The sequence below is a fragment of the Equus przewalskii genome, chromosome 23 (genome assembly GCF_037783145.1).
Source record: "Equus przewalskii isolate Varuska chromosome 23, EquPr2, whole genome shotgun sequence".
In the NCBI taxonomy this organism is placed as follows: Eukaryota; Metazoa; Chordata; class Mammalia; order Perissodactyla; family Equidae; genus Equus; species Equus przewalskii.
In genome coordinates this window covers 18,103,194-18,125,278 of record NC_091853.1, presented here as the reverse complement: position 1 = coordinate 18,125,278, position 22,085 = coordinate 18,103,194, and the positions used below count along the sequence as shown (strand labels likewise).

General features: G+C 34.4%; 1 protein-coding gene across 5 annotated transcripts in view; it reads left to right on the top strand.

Annotated features, from left to right (window-relative positions):
- Nucleotides 1-21,169, top strand: part of TRMT1L (tRNA methyltransferase 1 like) — a 38,106-nt gene extending 16,937 nt beyond the window's left edge. For 3 of the 5 annotated variants that reach the window (XM_070591021.1, XM_008509539.2, XM_008509537.2), the window contains 10 exons: nucleotides 44-167; nucleotides 639-718; nucleotides 4,966-5,215; nucleotides 5,834-6,046; nucleotides 7,338-7,528; nucleotides 13,771-13,849; nucleotides 16,534-16,700; nucleotides 17,396-17,458; nucleotides 19,677-19,803; nucleotides 19,908-21,169. In XM_070591021.1, the coding sequence (XP_070447122.1) occupies nucleotides 44-167; nucleotides 639-718; nucleotides 4,966-5,215; nucleotides 5,834-6,046; nucleotides 7,338-7,528; nucleotides 13,771-13,849; nucleotides 16,534-16,700; nucleotides 17,396-17,458; nucleotides 19,677-19,803; nucleotides 19,908-20,160 (1,547 nt within the window). In that variant the 3' untranslated portion in view covers nucleotides 20,161-21,169. The remainder of the gene's footprint in view (nucleotides 1-43; nucleotides 168-638; nucleotides 719-4,965; nucleotides 5,216-5,833; nucleotides 6,047-7,337; nucleotides 7,529-13,770; nucleotides 13,850-16,533; nucleotides 16,701-17,395; nucleotides 17,459-19,676; nucleotides 19,804-19,907) is intronic. The other 2 variants (XM_070591020.1, XM_070591019.1) reach the window with 1 other exon arrangement.
- The last annotated feature ends 916 nt before the right edge of the window (nucleotides 21,170-22,085 follow it).

Here is a 22,085-nt window from a genome sequence, read left to right as displayed (position 1 = left end):
TTTTGTATTTCACTAGAAATCTGTTTTTTTTCCCCCATCTTAGCTTCTGCTGCTAAACCACCTAATGAGATTTTGAAAGAGGCAGACACGGATGTACAAGTTTGTCCTAACTATTCTATACCTCAGAAAACAGATTCCTATTTTAATCCCAAAATGAAACTAAATCGGTAAGTTGAAAAAAGGGTTATGAGATGTTTCAAATCATTACAAGTGTACCTTCTCTTAATCTTTATGTTCTAATATATTGAAATTTAAAACTGAGTACAGAATGAAAATCATCTGTTTTAGCATATTCTCAGAATGATTGTTTTCTCTCTTTTTTCTATCAAATCAGTTTCTTTCTCAGTAAAATATGTCTAACTTTCTATCATTAATAAACAGGCTGGTGCTTTTGTGGGCAAGTTTTATTTATAAAATCATTATTCATAGTGAATACTTGTTAATAGAACTCAATTAGATTCATAGTTTAATTTCACAAATTTTTAGTTCTTATACTATTAAGGAATATGTTATTAGGTCTCTTTTCAAAATAGTTTGTACAGTAAATAGGAACCCCAGTTCTTACTATTCTTAAATAATCTACAATGATGAAGCCATGGTACAGTAAAATTATTTCAGATTATTATACTTTCTTGTAGGCAGCTAATATTCTGCACATTGGCTGCTTTGGCTGAGGAACGAAAACCTTTGGAATGTCTAGATGCCTTTGGAGCCACTGGTAAGTAATGAAGCTTTTTTGGAACCCCACTTTGTTTATCAGCTTTGTACAGCGTCTTTTCTTTTTTTTGTTTGTTTATTTAGCCAGTTTGAAAACTGGGGATTGATTTATATGAACCTGAACAGATTCTTTTTTTTTTCCAGTTTTACTGAGAAATAATTGACATACATTGTTGTATAAGTTTAAAGTACACAGCATGATGGTTTGATTTACATATATTGGGAATTGATTACCACAGTAGGTTCAGCTAACACCATCATCTCTTATAGATAGAATAAGAAGAAAAGAAAAAAGAAAAATAAATTTTCTCCTCGTGATGAGCACTCTTAGGATTTACTCTCTTAACAGCTTTCCCATATACCATACAGCAGTGCTAGCTATAGTCATCATGCTGTACATTACATCCCTAGTACTTATGTGTCTTATAACTGAAAGTTTGTCTCTTTTGACCACCTTCTTTGTACAGTATCTTTTCTTAGAAAATTTATATGGATATCTTATCTAATAGAATATTTTGACATAAAAACATTAAAGATCCAAGGTAAATTTTTTATTGTGAAAAAATTTTAAATATATACAGAAGTAGAGAGTATAATAAATGAATCCCTTTGTATCCATCACTAACTTCAAAAATTATCAACTCATTCTCAGTCTTGCATCTATATCCCCATGTACTTTCCCTCATACCCCCATCCTCCATCCCCATTATTTTTAAACAATCATAGATACATCATTTCATCTGTAAATATTTCAGTTGGATCTCTAAAAGATAAGGGCTTTTTAAAAATAAAGCCATGATACTATTATCACACCCAAAAAAATTAAGAATAATTCTTTAATATCATCAAATGTTTAGATATGCCCAATTATCTCAGAATTTTTTTAAAAATTCAGTTGAGAATCCAGACACAGACTATATATTTCAATTGTTTGATATGTCTCTCAGGTCTCTCTTTAATCTATATTCCCTTCCCTTCCATCATTTTGTGTGCATGTGATAATTGTTGACATAACAGGTCATTTTCGCTATAGAGTTTTTGCTGATTGTATTGCCATGGTTATAATATGGCAGTATGATTAGTAAGTTCCTCTCTCTCTTGTATTTTTGCATTGGTACTTAGATCTTCAGGATTGATCACATTCAGATAGGATTTTTTTTGTTTTTTTGCAAAAATACTTCTTTCCTGTAATCAGCAAGCTTCGTGTTTGATTGTCCCTTTTTTTGTGATGCAGTAAACATTGCCTAGCTACTGTGCACTGGGGTAAGATGAAATTTTAAAGATTTAGAACATTTTTCCCGAAAAGGATTTAACAGTAGAGAAGAGATAAGGGAACAAGTAGAAAATTTCTAAAAAGCCACTTGTACCTAATCCAAGTTTTTCTTCTTAAAGGTTTTAGGAGTATATTCTTGGGATGTTTGTACCAAAAGGATGAAACATGACTTAGCTCTCCCTCTTAAGTTCCTCTCTTCAGGGAAAAGTAGTGATTAAAAGCATGGACTGTGGAGTCAAACTGCCTGCATTCAAATCCCGGCTTCCTCACCTGCTTGCTGTATGGCCCCAGGAAATTGTGCTTCCATTTCCTCATCTATAGAAAGGGGAGAACAGTAGTACCCACCTTACAGTAATGTGAAGATTAAGTAAATTAATACATGTAAAGGCATTAGAACAGTCCCTGGTATATAACAAATGCTATAAAAGTATTAGGTATCATCATTATTGTATTATTACTACTTCTACTACCATCATCATAATCATTAGTAATGTCTCAGTGTAAATATGATAAAAGTGATGATTCTAAGCTGATCATATCCTCTGAGCCAGTCAGATTTTAAATTTGAATCTTTTTTTTTTCAACTCCTTCACCCTCCACTCCCCACATCCACTCGGCACCTGGTACCTAAACAGAGTCCAGTTGTAACTGAACTCACTGGGTCCATCTCTTGGTGAGTGCAGAGCCAAAAAGCACAACCAAGGCTGAAGTGGGTGAAGAAAAAGTTTCCTGGCTTGCACAAGCCATGGAGAACACCAGTGGTAGCTCCCAAAGCAGTGCCCACAGGCCACCTCCCACTCCCCACTCTCACCCCCACTTAGTGCTGGTGGAGACTTTATACTCCAGAGTGCAGAGGATATGTTACAGCTGTGTAACAGCTGGGCTTAATCAGGGCGCATGTGCAGGCCATTACATAACGAGTTTGATGCAATATGCCATAACATAACAGGTCCATGGTAACTTTTGGACGCTTAGAGCTGGAGCAATTTGCAGGGGTCCTGCTGCAACCCTGTAAGTTTCACTGTAGGATAGCAACATCTGCAAAAATGAGGACACTAATTCCTGAAAAACAGCATATTTAGTTTTCTCCTTGTCTGGAAAACTTTCGACAGACTATGTTTGGTTATGGATCACATTTTCAGTAACCCTTTCCTTGCCTGGTTTCTGATCACACAGCTGCTCAGAAGGCAATGTAATATCCTCTAGAGTCTGATCCCAACCTACTTTTCCAAATTTATTTCCCAGCATTTTTTCCACTCTTTTTTCTTTTTTTTACATTCAATAATATTAAATGTCTATCCTAGACTAGGTACTGTATATGTTTTTTGATAGCAAAGTCATTTTTTTCTTTTTTCTCCAGTTTTATTGAGATGTAATTGACATGAAACATTTCATAAGTTTTAGATGTACAATATAATGATTTGCTTTATATATTTATCACAAAATAATCACCACAAAAAGTTTAGTTAACATCCATCATCTCACAGTTACAGATTTTTTTCCTTGTGATGAAAACTTTTAAGATCTACTCTCTTAGCCACCTTCAAATAAAGAATATAGTATTGTTAACCATAATAACTATGCTGTCCATCACATCCTCAGAACTGTTTTATCTTATAACTCTAAGTTTGTACCCTCTGACCACCTTCACCCAGTTCTCCTACCCACTCTACAACCACCCTCCCATCCACCCCCACTCTGACAGCCACAAATCTCACCTCCATTTCTTTTTTTTTTTTTAAGATTGGCACCTGAGCTCTAAGAACTGTTGCCAATCTTTTTTTTTTCCTGCTTTTTTTTTTACTCCCAGATCTCCCCAGTATATAGTTGTATATTTTAGTTGTGAGTCCTTCTAGTTGTGGCATATGGGACACCACCTCACCGTGGCCTGATGAGTGGTGCCATGTCCATGCCCAGGATCCAAACCAGCGAAACCCTGGGCCACCGAAGTGGAGCATGCAAACAACCACTCGGCCACGGGGCCAGCCCCTGATCTCCATTTCTATATTTGGTTTTTTTAGGTTCCACATAGAAGTGAATTAAAACTATTGTCTAAGGAAGATCTTTTCAGCCTTTTCTTTTTAATGTACCTTTTTAATTTTATATCAGGCTCATAGCAGTCATTTGCATGTTTCACCATCTAAAATATGGATATTAGAACTTATTTCACAAGCTTGTTATAACAATATGAAAATATATGTAAAGACCATGGCACATAGTAGATGTTAATTTTTTACATTTATGAGGCACATATATGGAGAAGATGGTCAATACTTCCTGTGTATAGGGGATTTTCTAATCCATATTGGCTGGGCTTGTGTCACTATCTCCCATTTAGTAATGAATGTTCCTTATGCTTAATCCAGTAGGCATGGAAAGCCTATGAGAAGAGGCTTTCTTGGTCTGATTTCTTCTTGATCATTTGTTTACGTATACAAGGTTGTTCCTTTTAATTCACAATGATGCTGTTGTGCAGTATTTGAAAAGTGTTGATCCAGGAAAGTTGTTTTCAGATTTTGGTACATTGGGATAAAATTCAGCAAGAAGGGTTCCATCTTCCCATCCTCCCTTCAAGCAGAGTAACCCCACTCTTACTCATATTGTATATTGACTTTGTATGTAAGATTTTGTTTGAAAAAGTGTTCCATTGTAAGAAAAAAGAAAAAAACCCTTCTATTCTCCACAATAAAGAACATACATGGAGATTTTATTTGAACAGAGATCGTAGAAAAGTTTTGTAAGAAATATTTAATGAAAATTTCTTGGACACATTTTTTTGTGGTAATACAAAGGCTTCCGAGGCTTTGTAATGAGAAAGTAGAATACGAATTATTTATGAAATAAATATGAAAATATTAAGATTTTGAAACAGTTTGTTTTTGTTATTCATAAAATTGCATTCTTTATTATCATACTGTTTTTATTCTTTAATTATTACAATTTAAAAACTCATTTTTCTTCCCATTTCTCCTAAGGGATAATGGGATTACAATGGGCAAAACGTCTCGGAAATGCAGTCAAGGTTACAATTAATGACTTGAATGAAAACTCGGTGACATTGATTCAGGAAAACTGCCATTTAAACAAATTGAAAGTGGTGGTGGACAGGAAGGAGAAGGAAGACACTGATGATATTCTTGAAGAAGGAGAGGAGAACCTTGGTAATATTGAGGTGACCAAAATGGATGCCAATGTACTGATGCATTTGAGATCTTTTGATTTCATGTAAGTGAAAAAAATTTGCTGTGTCACTTTCTAAACTGACCTGGATTTGGGGGCCCAGGGTGAGGAGTTAAAAATTAAGATAGTTTGGGGGCCGGCCTGGTAGCGTAGTGGTTAAGTTCACATGCTCCACTTCAGCAGCCTGGGGTTCACAGGCCCGGATCCCAGGCATGGATCTACACACTGCTCATCAAGACATGCTTTGGGGGTGTCCCACATACAAAATAGAGGAAGACTGGCACAGATGTTAGCTCAGGGCCAACCTTCCTCACTAAAAAAAATAAATAAATATGACAATTTGTTATTGTTGTTTGTTTAAATTAATACAGTTTTTGGCATTGGCCTAAGAAATGCAATAAGAACATTTTCTAGCATTTGAAATAAAATGCCTCAACATGACAACTTTTCCTCTAAACTTGCTTTTACATTTTTTTTTACATTTTACGTCTCACATATTGTATGATCATTTTATTATTTACTTTAAAAACAGAATTATGTATTTAAAATAGATTTGTAAAGTACTTTTGAATCCATGGGATTTTATCATTAGAAATAATGACAGTGGTATAATTTTGGATACTAGTATGATTTTAAATATGTCTGTATTCTTTTTGATTTTAGACACCTTGACCCTTTTGGAACGTCAGTGAACTATCTAGATTCTGCATTCAGAAATATAAGAAACCTTGGCATAGTGTCAGTGACTTCTACAGATATCAGTTCTTTATATGCCAAGGCACAACATGTTGCCCGGCGTCACTATGGTTGTAACATTGTCCGAACAGAATATTACAAGGAGCTAGCAGCTAGAATTGTTGTAGCTGCAGTGGCAAGGTACCAAGTTGTCAACAGTGTGCATGTGTGTTTGGGTATATGATAAAAAGAGATAATATTACAAGAAGTGCTTATCTCATTTTTCAAAATATGCCCAAAATACAAATTCTGTATTCCACATCTGTAATCTTGATTTGTGTAGTAATCTTATGTGTTAGAATTTGATAGAAAAGCTTTGCCTAAAATAGTCAGTTTACTCTCCAATTTAAAATGTTATTAAAATAAAATAGAAGGAAAAGATAGAAATGAAAGTTAATTGCAAATCAGTTTATTTCAACAAGGTAGGGTAGCTAGGAGCTAGCGCCATGAAAAGGGAAAGCAAAGATTGCTTTTAGATTTCGAAACAATCATTTTTTTATGTCTATTTCATCTTATCTTCTTTGTTTACATAGTTTGAATAAAATGATGGCTTATAAACTCGATTCAGCAAAATGATCTTACCTACGAAACAAAAATTTCTCTCTCTTTCTTAGCAGGATTTCTAAACAATTTGTTTTGAGCACCCGTTTTATGCAGAATATGCTAGAGAATAATATAAATGGACATTGAGAGTATAGATAATAGATGATCAGCCAGCTCACTCAATAGCCCCAACACTAGTTTCACAGCATTTAGATTGAAATTCCTATCTCAGCATAAATACAGATTATTAGACTTCATAGACCTTTAAGATTATTCCTAATTAACTGAAAACTCTGATGTTCAGTTTGTTCATGCCAAGGACCTACTATACATACTCAAAAATGTTTATAATGTAACGTCAACAAATTCACATACATACATGTGAACTAAGTTTAGTGTATAACTGCAGAGGGGAAACTAAGTACAGAAATAGTGTACCAAGTAGAATTTAACTCAAGTCTGTAAAATTAATAGTGGCGAGGACTTTGCCTATTCATCTTTCACTGAATATTTAGCAGCTAGCACACTATCCTGCATGTAGTTAGTACTCAATAAACGTACATTGTTTGCAAGAAACTTCTATTAAAAAAATAGGTGAAAATGAAGAAAGGTGGTGGTGATGAGAAGAAACAAAGCAACACTGAAAAGCAGCGACTATAGCTCTGTTGGGAGGCTCTCGCGAGGGAAAAGTCTAGTTACCAAAGACCCTGCCAAGCAGCGTTGACTTCCTAGGTTTCAATTTGTGTAAAAGCACTGCCACAAAGGATTGAATTCTCCTTATTTTCCCATGACTGACCCACAGTGTACTGTCCAGGTTCGTATTGTCAGTATAATGCCAAACAAAGGAAAAGGATAAGCCCCCAAAGTAACTTTAAAAACTTTTTTCCAGAGCTGCAGCCCGATGTAACAAAGGCATAGAAGTGCTGTTTGCAGTGGCTCTGGAACATTTTGTTTTGGTGGTTGTGAGAGTTTTGAGGGGGCCTACTTCTGCAGATGAAACAGCCAAGAAGATTCAGTACCTGATCCATTGTCAGTGGTGTGAAGAGAGAATTTTTCAGAAGGATGGTAATATGGTAGAAGGTAAATTCAAGTTTCTCTTGGCTGTATATTGTGTTTAATTTATGTATAAGCCTCCAATGAATAAGCCTTTTTCACATCCCTAATTATACATATTGTTGTCCTTTGATTTTAAAGATTACAGTGCTAACTTTATTTCCTAAACTGGATTTCCTTTCATCAACAGACAAGACATTCCTGTGAGTTTATTAAAGTTGTTTACTCATGCTATACAATTTATGCTCTCTGGCCCTGCCTTCTATTAAAATGCCTAGAAATAACTTAGTTTCCACTGTCACTAATTTCAGGAACGTAAGTCAGATTACCTCTTTGTCTAGGCTATTTTAAATCATTAATTTAATTTTATAAAAATAATTTTCATGTTTCTGGGTGAATATAAAAGCCTTCAGTTATAAAATTCATTCAGTAGACATTTATTGAGCCTCTACTATATGCCAGGCTTGGGGAATCCAGGAAAAGGATGTGGTTTATGCCCTCTAAAAGCTGTTTCTCGTTTGTTTTTCTGGGACATAGAAACAGTTACCTCTTATTTTCTGTTGGGTTCTTGGCATTTTTTAATATGGATTTTTAAGAATTCTTTATATGTTAGAGTTTAACCCTTGTGATATGAGTTGCAGATATTTTTTTCTCATTTTTCACTTGTGTTTGCATCTTTTTTAAAATCTTTCATGCAGTTCTCATTGTTGCTGTTATTAATCAAACTTTTCTGTATTCTAGATTTTGTTTACAGTTAGAAAGAGCTTTCCTATTCCTAAATTATTCAAGGAAGGTTATGTTTTATTGAATAGTCCACTTCTTCTCCACTGATTTGAGAATACCATCTTTATCTTATTCCAAAGTCGCACATACTTGAGTTTGTTTCTGAATTTTCTATTCTGTTCCAGTGGTTGGATGTCTATTCATATACCTCTACTGCACTGTTTGGATTATAGCAGATTTGTAGTGTTGTTTAATGTCTGTTAAGGCAATCCCTCCTCAAAGCTCTATTTTCAGAATGTTTCTGATAGTGGATCCTTTTTTTCTCTTAGTAAAAAAGTAAATAAATAAACTAGTTGGTATTTTATTTTGATCACATCCAATTAAGGAGGATACATATTGTTGTGGTCTTGAAGCTTCCTAAGAACCTGGTATGCTTTTCATTTGTCCAGGTACTTTTGCTATGATGTTAACTGATAGTGGCAATGGAAGGCATCCTCTCATGTTCCTTATTTTAGTTCCTACTGGTACTTTCTGATTCAAGAATGAATCTGAGATATATCTGTCACTTATCATGTTAAGAAAGTGTCATTCATTTCCAGTTTTATTGTATTTGGTCAAGATGTTGAATTTTGTCATGCTATCTTAGCATCTGTGGAGATGACTGTATGGTATTTCTCCTTGTATCTATTATTTTGATTAATTTGATTAATTGTAATAAAATTTCCCGATATTAAATCACTCTGGCTTTCTAGAATAAACTACTCTATCAGGAAGTACTTTCTTAATATGGATTCTATTTACTAAATATTTTAAAAGGGTTTTTTTCAATATTTATAACTGAGGTAGTATATAGTTTTTCTTTTTAGTGTAGTTTTGGTTGCACTTTGGAATCAGTTTAAACTCCTTTCAGAAAGAATTTAGAGTGTCGGCCCCATGGCTAAGTGGTTAAAGTTCTGCATGCTCCACTTTGGCGGCCCATGTTTGTGGGTTTGGATCCCAGGCGCGGACCTACTCCACTCATCAACCATGCTCTGGAGGCTTCTTACATACAAAGTGGAGGAAGATTGGCACAGATGTTAGCTCAGGCTAATCTTCCTCAAGCAACAACAAAAAAAAAAAAAAAAAGAAGAAGAAGATTGGCCATGGATGTTAGGTCAGGGTGAATTTTCCTCACCAAAAAAAAAAGAATTTGGAACTTTTCCCTTTTTTCAATGCTTGGGAACAGTTTAACTAGCATCAGAATTATTTGTTTATTAAAGGTTTAGCAGTATTCATCTAGCTTTTCTAATTCATTTACATAGAGTTGAGCCAAGTGGTGTCTAATGATTCTTTTTAATTTCCTTGGTTTCTGTGGTTATATTCTCCTTATTTTTTTTATTTTTAATATTTGTTCTTTTTGCCTTTTTTCTTGACTACATTAGATACTGGTTTATCTATTCTGTTGTTGTTTATTGTCTTTTTCTTTTTGGTGAGGAAGATTCACCCTGAGCTAACATTTGTGCCAATCTTCCTGTATTTTGTGTGTGGGTTACTGCCACAGAATGGCTGCTAACGAGTGGTGTAGGTCTATGCCCAGGAACCAGACCTGGGCCACCAAAGCAGAGCGCACCAAACTTAACCACTAGGTCATGGGGCTGGCCCCTATATATTGTCTTTCTTAATGTTTGCTTTTGTAGTAGTAAATATATACTTCTGTAATATGGATGTATTGATTTTAAGTAATATACTGTGGCTTCTTGGTGTCATAAATGAGGTAATCAGCCTCCCATTTTCCATTTTCCCTTACTAACTTTTGTTCATTATACCATTTGTATGTTACTAGAATATGTAACATTTATATTCTTTTTGCCAATATAATCTACACATTAAATATATTCAGTGCTCATCATCAATCTTCTTGCCATAATTTCTCTAATCATCTCTTAGTTGGCTAAATTTAACTTTCTGCGTTTAGTTAAGAGGGTTCGTGGGCAATATACCACTTGATTTCTTACTTGTTTAGAGCTCACTGTTCGTAGCTTTATACTTCACTCCCCTGAGACTGTTCTCACACTCTAGTTTGGGTTGTTTGTTTTCTAAGTCTGCTGAAAGCTGTTGCCCTTGGGCTTCCTTTTAACCATCATCCTGGAAATTTTCTTTGGCTTCTTGTGATGAATCTCCTCTGTCTTGTATCTTTATGTATTTTCCACTTTCCTTGTTTACTTTCTCGTTTTGAATGAACGCTTTTTCCTGTAGCTTCTTGAGAAGGATAGCATGGCCAGGTATAGAAGTCTAGGTTGGAAATTGTTTTTCCTCAGAATGTTTAAGGTATTATTCCATTCCATTCCGTTATTCCACAATTATTCCATTGTATATTCCAGTGTTTAAGGTATTATTCCATTGTCAATAGACCATGACTTCTGTCTATTCCATATATTGATAAGTCTGCTATTGTTCTTATATCTAGTCCTTTGTGGTTTTTTCCTCTCTTAAAATGCTCTTAAAATATCTTTTCTTTACCCAATATTCTAAAATAATTTTGTGGTATGAATTCCTCTTTTTAAACTCATCATGCTGGACAACATGTGAGCCCTTTTAAGTTGGAAACTTGAGTTCTTCAGTTCTGGGAAATTTTTTTGTATTATTTCTTTGATAATTTTCTTCTCTCGATTTATGTCTGTTTTCTCTTCCAGGAACTCTTTTTCCTTATATGTTGGATCACCTAGATAGATCCTCTAATTTTTTTTTTATATCTCTACTATTCATTTCTTTGACATTTAATTCTACTTTCTAGATTTTCTTGATTTTTATTTTCCAACTCTCCTATTTAAATTTCTGTCACCTTTTGTTCATTTCTAAGAGTTATTTCATATTTTCTCATTGTTTCTTTTTTAGTAGTGTCCTATTATTTCAGAGATGCAAAGTCTAATCTTACATTTCTAAGAATATTTGATTATATTTGGGTATATTTTATGTATAGGAGAGGACAGGGTTTTTTCATCTTGTTTATTTTTGTATTGTTGTTGCTGTTATTTTGTTGTTTTAGTCCTTCTGTTTCCTAACTATTTCTCTTTTGTAATTTTGTTCTCTTTTGTGGTAGATCTCAAATGTCTAGTGGCCTCTGGTTGTCCACACTAAAAGCTATTTGGAAGCACTTGGAGTAGGGCTTATAACCTGATGGATTTTACTGTAATGAGAAGGCACCAGTCTGCCTTTTCACTAGGAGATCACCCAAACACCAGTAAATGTATGTAGGTCTTTCTCCTGGATGGGTTTTTCTAGAGAGGAATCTTTCAATCTTCTGTCAGCTTTCTAGGAGCCATGTTGGGGAAGAAGACTAGGTCTTACCATTTATGCATACTTTTGCTTAGTCTCTTTCTTTTCATATGCCTCCTCACCCTCAAATATGACAAATGCCCCTGGTCCCAGATCCTTGATGGTTCAGCCTTATCTAAGATTAACTTCATCTTTTGGAATGGGGAAGACTTAGAAGCCAGACTGTAGGTATTAGAGAGGAAGATTAGGAGTCTTAATTCAACCTCTTAAAAAATTTTAACCAGGCCTCTTTTTTGCAGTACCACCCTATACCCATCTTCAGAGACAATCAGTACCATTCATTCTCAGGCTTTTCTGGGGTCCTACAATGCCAGTGCGCTTCCAGCTTTGTTGGTAGCCCATCTACCCATTTCAGGCTTAGGCTTTCTCTGGCCTACTAAATCAGTTATCTCCTTGTGTATCTGATTCCCACTTCTGACATTTTATTGACATCTCTCATCATCTTTTGTTACCTCCTTTCCCATTATCTTTGGGGTTTGAATTTTATTCCTTTGCTCTCATTTTAATAGTACTTTAAGAGACAGCAGAGATGAAGTATGTGTTCTATCCATTACATTTAAATATAAGTCTCCCAGTATTTTTTGATTCATCTGGAGTTGCTTTTTTAGCCTATATACAGTGACATGGAAATACTAGTTTTCTTTCTTTCTTCACCCCTTCATTTTTTTTTTGCTGAGTAAGATTTGCCCTGAGCTAATATCTGTTGCTGGTCTTCCTCTATTTTGTATGTGAGCTGCCACCATAGCGTGGCCACTGACAGATGAGCAGTGTAGGTCCATGCCCAGGAACTGAACCCAGGCCGCCAAAGTGGTGTGTGCCAAACTTAAGCACTAGGCTACAGGGGCTGGCCCTACCCCTTCATTTTTTGCTACTGGTAACTTGAAATGATAGCCCTGACCCCTCAGAGAGGGAATTTGCTGATGTTGACACAGCACTGAGAAATCCTAGGCCAGGAGCTTGGGAAAAGACATAAGTTTGTATGATGGGAGCATTTTGCAAAGTGCATCAAGAAACAAACTGACTAATACAAATTCATGTGTGCTGCCTGCCTGTGGTAAGTGGGTATTGATGACAAAACCATAACTGTAAATGGCCCTAATTTGAGTAATACTTCCTATAGCATTTGTAATTTGGTTATTTAATGGTTCCAGGGAAGATTTCTTGAATATATTCATGTAATGTTTGAGGAACATAGTTTTCAGCAAAGCTAATGTCGATAACCACACTTTCCCTTAACACCTAGAGTTAAACAATACTAAAAAGTTGACCCAGGAACAGTGAGGGAAACCTTTAAGTAAATCTGAAATAAGATCTCACAACTGTGTATTTACACTATTTAATTGCATTGAATAACAGAGTGATATTGAATAGCAGGAAGCTGTAGATCTGTGTCTCTACCACCATAGCCCTGGGTTCTGGGTATATGTAGGACTGACTGATCAAATCAGGCCATTCCAGGACAGTGAATGATCAGCCCAGGAATGGCCCAAGGGAAGGTAGTTGGAGAGAGTCTAATTTAAAATGACTATTCTGGGCCTGAAGTGAACTGAAAAAGTCCATAGTACAATAATTTTGCCCCATTTTGGAAACTAAGAAGAGTACATGTACCTCCCCAGTTTCCTTGTGGTTATATCAGGCCTCTCATTGCTCTTTAAACTGAATTAGTTTCTTCTAGCCTACACTTTGGGAGCTGAATATGAATCAAGCCTAGGAACAGAGTAATTGATACTCTTCCCAATTGCAGAAGAGTTAATTTGTGAGAAATGTCTTTATTTTGGTGAGATGTTGGTTACATGGGTACATATATTTGCGAAATGTATACATTCACATAAAATGTACACATTCTATTACATGTAAATTATACCCCAATCAGTTGATTTTAAAATATGGATATCTTGTGGACTTTATAAGACTTTGTCCTACTTAAATTATTTCATGTAGTATAGTGTCTAAAAGCTAGTAAAAAGTTATATCCCTAATAAGCCATTTAACATGGATTTCTACAACTTCTCTTAAGCTTTAATCCTCTGATCTGTATAATTGAGATTTTAATAGTACCTACTTACAGCTGTAAGGATTAAATTTTTTTTAAACATATAAAATACTTAGCACAATACCTGGCACATAGTAGATCCTCAGTATATAGTAGCTTCAAATTATTATTAATATAACAATTACTACAATTTACATTGTCATTTCTCCTTTGATTTCTCTTTTTATTGTCTTCACAGAAAACCCATATAGACAGCTGCCCTGTAACTGTCATGGAAGCATGCCTGGAAAGACAGCAATAGAACTTGGACCTCTATGGTATGTGATTAAGCATAATAATATATTCAAAATTGATTTATGTATTGATTTGATTGTTGACTTTTGATTATGTGCGGTAAAAGACAAGCAAATTTAGATTCAGGTTTTTTTTAAGTCTAGGCAAATAATTATGACTCTCCACCTGAGGTGTTGTCTGTTTTCAGATTTTTCTATACCATTATTCTCCCAAGTTTGTAGCAGCGCTAAGAGGCAGTAGGATCAAAGAGAAGCCTGGCTGATCTGCAGACTAGATAATTCATTTCTGAATAGTAAGAATGAGGCATTTTTCAGTGATAATTGTAGAACTAGGCTGTGATTGTAAAGTAATCGTGGTTACTTTTTATAGAAGAGTCAACTAATATAAAAGGTCTTTGAGGAATCAGTTTAAAGTGAGAAGGACGTGTGAAAGTAAATGTCTGCTTTGTTTTAGGTAAAGCTGTTTAGGTGGGGCACAACTGCAAATATTTAATGTATGTCTGCTTTTGCATCATTAGTAACTACTAATTGTGTTTTTAATGCCTTAAAGTTGGATTGTTTTTAATCAGAATCCTTACCTTAAGCTTGTTTGTTACTAGAGATTCTTGTAGAAATTTGAGATTCTTAACAATATTGTGACAAAAATCATTACAAACTTCTACCTCACTACTTTACAAGGTCAAGGTTTAGCCTTCTGCTAAACCTAAAAATTAACCTAAATGGTAAATATGTTTGTGTTGATGCCCATTATTTTATCTTCATCTGATGTAAATACCTTTAGATTAAGAATGACCTAGCCATATGATTTCAGTTATATGTGGAATCTAAATTAAAAAAAAAACAAATTAACAAACAAAACAGAAACATACTCCAAAATACAGAGAACCTTGGGGCCAGCCCTGTGGCTGAGTGGTTAAGTTTGCGTGCTCTGCTTTGGCAGCCTGGGGTTTCACTGGTTCAGATCCTGGGCACGGACCTAGCACCACTCATCAGGCCAGCTGAGGCAGCATCCCACATAGCACAACTAGAAGGACCTGTAACTAGAATATACAACTATGTACTGGGGGGCTTTGGGGAGAAGAAGAAGGGAAAACAAAAGATTGGCAACAGATGTTAGCTCAGGTGCCAATATAAAAAAAAATACAGAGAGCCAATTGGTGGTGGCCAGAGTGGGCAGGGGGAAAGGGCAAAATAGGTAAAGGGGATTAAGAGGTACAAATTTCCAGTCATAAAATAAGTAAGTCATGGGGATATAATATACAACATAGGGAATATAGTGAACCACATTGTAATTACTTTGTATGATGACAGATGGTTACTAGTCTTATCAGGGTGATCATTTTGTAATGTAAATAAATGTCAAATCACTGTGTTATACACTTGAAACCAATACAATATTGTTTGTCAACTGTACTTCAAAAAAAACAAAGAGCGAATGACCCAGCCAGCCTTACTTTCTAGTACTCTCTTACCTATATCATCTGCTACACGTTGATCCTACTCACTGATCTCAAACTGGGGAGATTAAGAATAACAGATTGCTGGATCCAGAAGGAAGATCTTCTAGTCCAACTCCCTCATTTTACAGATGAGAAAATTATGGCACAGTGTTTTTAAGTGCTAGCTAAAACTGACCCCCAAAATTACTTAGTAGTACAAGCAAGGCCAGAACTTAGGTTTTCTGACTCCCAGGACTGAGTTCTAAACCATGCCTTATGATTTCCTCACGCAAAGCCATTGTTCATGTCTTTACTCTCATCCAGAATCTCTTCCCCCTTCCCCACCTCCAATTCAGATTCTACGTCCTCTTTGAAGTCTCTCCTTAGTGCTTCAATCCAAAATAATCTCTAAATTCGCTTTTAGTAAATCTTACAGTGATCACTCATTTAACATTTTAAAATCGTATATCCTTTCTTATATGTTTGCTAACCCTAATAAGAATAGCCACCATTCATTGAGGACGTGCTTTGTACTAGGGGTTGTAGATGAGCAATCTCATTTAATTCCCATAACAAGCCTGTGAGAGGTTTTCTTTCTCCATTTTATGATGAGGAATGTGAAACTCAAAAGCAGTAATTATTCAAGCTACTTACATAGTTAGTAAGTGGTGGAGCCAGGACAGGAATCCAGGTTTATTAGTCTTGGAATTTCATATTCTGTCCATTAAACCTATGATTCTCAAATTAAATGAGAAGCATATCAGACTCACCCTGGGCCATGTTTTAACTACATTTCCACCACCACATGTAATTCTCATGTATCTCCCCCTGCCCCGCCCCCACCATATACACAGTGGCATTAAGATTTACTGTTACTGACAGGAATATGCATTGTGAAAACCTCTGCATTACACTATGTCCCTATCTAGATCCTGGCTAGATTTATAGGCTTTTATAGGGTAAACATTGTATTCTATACTTTGGTGTATCTTCTACCACTCTGTGTACCGCAGGGCTGTACACCTTATGAGGGCTCAGTAAATTCTTTTTGATTTACTGTGAATGAAATTTCCTGACTAATCCCATGATAAAAGGAGTGAGCAAATAGAAAATCAACAATTTTAAACTAAATCATAAATCCTTTTTTAATTTCAGTATTTATCTTGTAATTAATTATATCTCTTAGTTATGGTTAGATTATGGAGACTTATTTTTTTAAAGAAAATAAACATTTCTCAAACCCAGTTTTCTATTTTTTCATTTTTTCAGGTCAAGTTCCCTTTTCAATACTGGATTCCTCAAAAGAATGCTATTTGAGTCTCTTCACCATGGTTTAGATGACATTCAGACCCTAATAAAGACATTAATTTTCGAGTCAGAGTGTACTCCTCAAAGTCAGTTTTCAGTTCATGCACCTTCAAATCTCAACAAGCAAGGTGACTAATTGAACCCTAGCTTACTAGCTGACAAATTGGTTATCAAAAATACTCTATCTTCTTGATCTCTTATTTGGTGTTATAATCAAAAGCAATATAATTATAAGTAGTGTGCTTTAAGTAATCCTCTCTAATGAGTCTAATTATAATCCGTTTGTTAACTTTTTTTTTATTTGCATGGTTTTCTTCAGGTTTATAGTCATGACCTGAAATGAATAATGATTTTATTAAGGTATATATTTTTTTAATTTTAGTAGATTAAAGAACTAAAAGTCCATTGTGATTTTATTACCTTATATCTGCAAGAGAAACTTTAGAAATTCTGAGAATATTGTGGCCAAAATTTTGGGTAATATCCATTAAGACATGGAAGCTAGATTTGCACATTGCTCAGTAAAGCTAAGTTTTTTCTCTTTTGTTTTCTCTTTAGTATAAATAGGCTTTTGTAGTTTATCTGGCTGTTGATGTAAGAGTGGGCCTATTAGACATCCTAGCATTTTCATAAGTTATTACAAGAAGCAGATAATATAGAGGTTAAAAAATGTAATTCTTGCAGGCTGTTTTGGCCACAGAATCTCTTATGTATTCATAAAAGCAGTGTAGATAGAATTTAGTAAGCTTTTATTTAAACTTTAAATTGTTGCTTAATGTCATCCTATAAAATAGTTTATTATTCCCATTTGTTTTTATTTTAGAAGAATGTGGTGTATTTATAAAAACTACAGATGATACCACAACAGAAAATTACATTGTACAAGGTATGTATGTAAATATGTGTATATATGTACATATGTATATATCAGTGCAAAAAGGCAGATTGCAGAAGGATGGGAAGAGAAGAGATTGCTTTGGGAGCCTACTTCAAAATGCATTTTCAGCATACTATCCTGACAATGTAATTATAGTAAAACTTGTTTATCTAGCATTTGCACAGTTCAAAATGTCTATTAACATGTACTTTGTCCACATCACTAATATGTGGTAATCCCCTTGAAAGAACTATAAGAGCTTGAAGAACCATGTGAACCAAAATAATATCAAATTATATTTGATAAAGTTAGAGTTAAGATTAAATTTTATTCTAATTCTTTAAACTTTCTCATCAACAAATGATTTATAGCAATTCCATTGATTAACCAGAAGACGCCATTCTCTAGCTATAAGAATTTATTATATGGCCTTTCTTATAATTTGGGATGTGTGCATACTTGAAAATATAGTTGTATACTTTAAAATGTAAGCATTGCAAATTCATATCAAAAGTGTGTTGAGATTTATAATGTCAGTGCCTTACTGTCCAAGGTTTTGTTTTGCTTTCTAAAAGACAACTTTAGATTCTACATAGTTTTGAATACAGGTAACAAGAAGAAAATAGTGTCAAGGTTGAAAGAGCAGAGAATTGTAATTACAAGATATAATTTTGTATTAGTTGCTTGGCATTTTAGTGTTGATCTTCAGAGACAAGAACACTTCCATTCCTGTCAATAGCATATGGTTTAATAACTACTGCATGCTATTTCCAACAGTCTTGTTCATTTGGCATCTTCAACTAATTTGCTAACATTCAAATCACTTAAAATGATTTATTCTACTTAATTTCTCTGTCAGAGGGAAGAAGACATTATAGTATATTGTAAAGAGCATTAGATTTAAGAGCCTCATTCTGCTTCTTTGTGTTGTTCTGTAACCTCAGGCAGGTCCCTCATCTTTGGCAGGGTTGTCTTAAAATCCTTTTTAGAATAAAGTAAAACCCAAGTTTTAAAAATATTTAAAATCTCTGAAACTTTGTCATATAAAAATTCAGAGAATTAAACTAATTTCTAAACATATAAAACCTTTGATGATAGAAAATACCATGCCAAAAAAATCCATGTACTGCTGACAATAGTCATTATTAAGGTATTAGATTTTTAGTCTCAGACTTTCCTAGCGCTTGTACTAAATATGGCGTAAATATGCCTTCTTAGAAGATTTCGTGCAAGGGTATAATCAGGTTTTAATTACCTGATTTAATGGAGGAGCCCTGAGTTTTGTTTTTGTTTTATGCAAAATGGCAACAGTTCAACAATAATTTATATTTATCTTTGAATGCAATTTATCATTTTCATGCATCAAATTTGCCTTCTGAATACCTTTGCTTAAGTGAATGTTAATTGTTTTTTGTGAAGAATTAAGATTTGGCCGTAACATCCATATATAAATAACTAAGAGTTGAACATTCAGCAAAATCTCATTTTAATAACTTGGATATCTCAATTTTCTTCCTTTTGTGATTTTTGGAAGGCTACATTGCTAGAAACTTATTTGCTAGCTTCCTTTCACTTAAAATGGAAAGGCTACATACTGTGGTAAGTAGTAGGCAATGATCATACATTGTACCTTTATAAGTTTCTGTATCCAAGCCCTTGAGACTTATTCTGTTTTTGTTTTATGTTCACTGAAGACATACTATGTATCAAATATTGGCCTTCAGTAGAGAGTACAATTATAAAAATGAAGGACAGTATCACCAGGAACTTAGAATATAATTTGGGAAGAGAGGACTTAACACACATAAAAGACCTACACACATGAAACAAGAAAAAATGACCGAACTTAATCAAACCCTGAGTAGTGTGGTATTGACAGTAACGAAATTTCTCAGGTGATCGGCCCAGAATTCATAAATGGCTTTCTACAGGAGATGGAAATAAAATTGAGGCTTGAAATTGAAGAAGGTAGAAAGGAGGTTCTGACTCAGCAAACAGTTAAATATTAAAATTACATGGGTGAAGGATAGTGAAAATATCAAGAATATTTTATTCTTATAATAAAAGTTATCTTAGTATAACAATTAAGATTGAATAGATAGGTTGAAATGGTATGTATCAGAGGATTTAGACTTGAGACAGTATATAGTTATAAAAGTATTTGGTTTGTAATATTTAAGAGAATGCTAACTTTGTGTATGTGTGTGTGTATATGTGTATGTTTCAGGAAAGAGAAAAAGTAATGAAACAAGCACAAATTTAGCCAAGAGGCAAAAGACTGATGTCAATACTGAACATCCTCCCTTTTATTACAACATCCACAGACACAGCATTAAAGGAATGAACATGCCAAAGTAAGACAGCCAGTGAATGGCAAAGTGTATATTTTATATTTTAATGCTATTGTGATTTAAATATACAAGAACCTCATTATCTTTTTTTCCTTTCCTTGCTGCAGGTTAAAAAAGTTTTTGTGCTATCTTTCTCAAGCAGGCTTTCGAGTAAGCCGAACTCATTTTGACCCAATGGGTGTTCGTACAGATGCACCCCTGATGCAGTTTAAATCTATCCTTTTAAAGTACAGCACCCCCACCTACACTGGAGGACAGTCGGAGGGCCACGCCCAGTCAGCATCCGAAGATACAGTAGCTGACAGAGTTGAAATGTCAGTGAAGGACAAAGCAGAAGCAAGTGGTTGCAGAAGATGGTAAATGCAGAAGAGTTTATTCCCAGTTATCTGTTATTAGATGGCCTAATAGTTCTCTATTCCAACTGTAGTTCTTTTTCTATTCTTTCAATTCAGTGGTGTAAAAATAAAAAACATTGCTGTTTCATTCAAAAAATTAGCTGTTTCTAACTTAGCTGATTTGGGAACTATGCTCTCCAAGTTTTTCTTATTTTAAAGAAAACTTAAAGTTCTAGTGAAAACATTTCATATGAAGCCAAGTTTATAACTGAGATCACCCTAGTGTTTAATAACTCAGAAAATGTTCACATGCAGAGTGTTGGGAATTTTATGTTATGGAAACCATCCTTTCTGAATCACAGCACTACTTAAACTGATTCATGATGTTTGTTATTCTGTTTGTAGTGTTGTACAAAATGAAGCCAGAAGCCTGTCACGTATTGGAATGACCCAGAATAGAACAGGAAGAACAGGGTCCATTCAGGTCACTAATGTATTTCACAATTACAAAGCTAAAATATGTTCCCAATTTTAAGAAATCATACCTCTCCCCACGTTTATCTTTTAATTTATTACTAGCTTTTGAGAAATTAAATACCTTCCTGAGATAGAAATACATTTTTCTTATAAGTTTAAGGTCTAGATGACTAAACTTCAGAGTAAGAATTTGTCAAAGTAAATTGAGACCGTTGTTCTAATATAATAGTTGTTCACAAGCACTGAAATTCTTGAAGAGGAGAAATTTTGTTGTAAATTAAACAAATTGGGTGATCTCAAGTGCCTCACATAATACACGTACAATATTCATTTTCTTGGTTGTGCTACCTCTCAGAAGTAAAACTTGTCACCTTATGAACTTATGAATTGAGGCTTTTTTGGTTTGGGGGGTGGTTTTTTTTGTTGTTGTTTAGTTTGGTTGGTTTTTTTGATGGGTGTATGTGCTAATTTTGTGTATAAGTATCCCAGGCTAACATGACAATGAAAATTAGTTCGAAAAAATCTTGTTTCCATTAATAAATATTGTTCTTGCTTCATTTGAATGTGAGAATTTGGATGAAAGGATTTGGTATAAAGTTTAGGTTTTTGTCTAAAGGATTTAATCCATATTTACCATGAAGTATTTCTCAGATGAAGTAACTTTTTACAAGCATTCAGCTTGGGGGATGGAGAGGGGGTTATAACTGAAAGGCTTAAATACACTACATCAGAAAAAAGCATGCCCATGACATATACAGAAATCCAGGGGGTGAGGCTTACATCAACATAGAATATTAATTTAGCAGAAATAAAGGAAAATTTCTTTGTTATTACAGCATAGTCCTAGGAGGATGTTTTTCCTTTTCTCCCATTAATGGAATCATACATTTTAGTAAAATAAAGGAATAGGTGAAATGCAAGTTAGTTTCTATAATGGCCATAAAAACACCACTATGATTCTTGCCACTTAAAATTATAACTCACAAATGAGCACAAAAGGAAATAATAGTTATTATTTACTTTTTTTAGTTTGTGTAGTTAAAAAAAATTACTATAAATCCAGAAGGCAAACCAGTACTTGGATCATTTGATTTAATACTTATTGTTAAATTGAGTATCAGCCTCAAATTTTGCTAAATGCTATCAGCATGACATATTTTGATCAGTGATGAAGTTGGGTTTTATGCCAGGAGCCTAATTTGATATAGAAATATTTAAATATAGAAATATTAAAATCATATTTTAAATATGTGTATTCATTTCACATATACAGGCAAATATCCTGAAGAAAGTTTGGTAGGAAGTAGTTGGAACTCTGTAAAGGTACTGTATCAAGCTAAAGAGGAAATACTTTTAAAATTCCGTTTAGCTCTACATTAGCACCTTGTTCCCGTAACAGTAGTAATTTGGGACACTGCAAATGTTGACGACATTGTAAAGTAATATCAGTTGTAACCCTCCATTACAATTTAG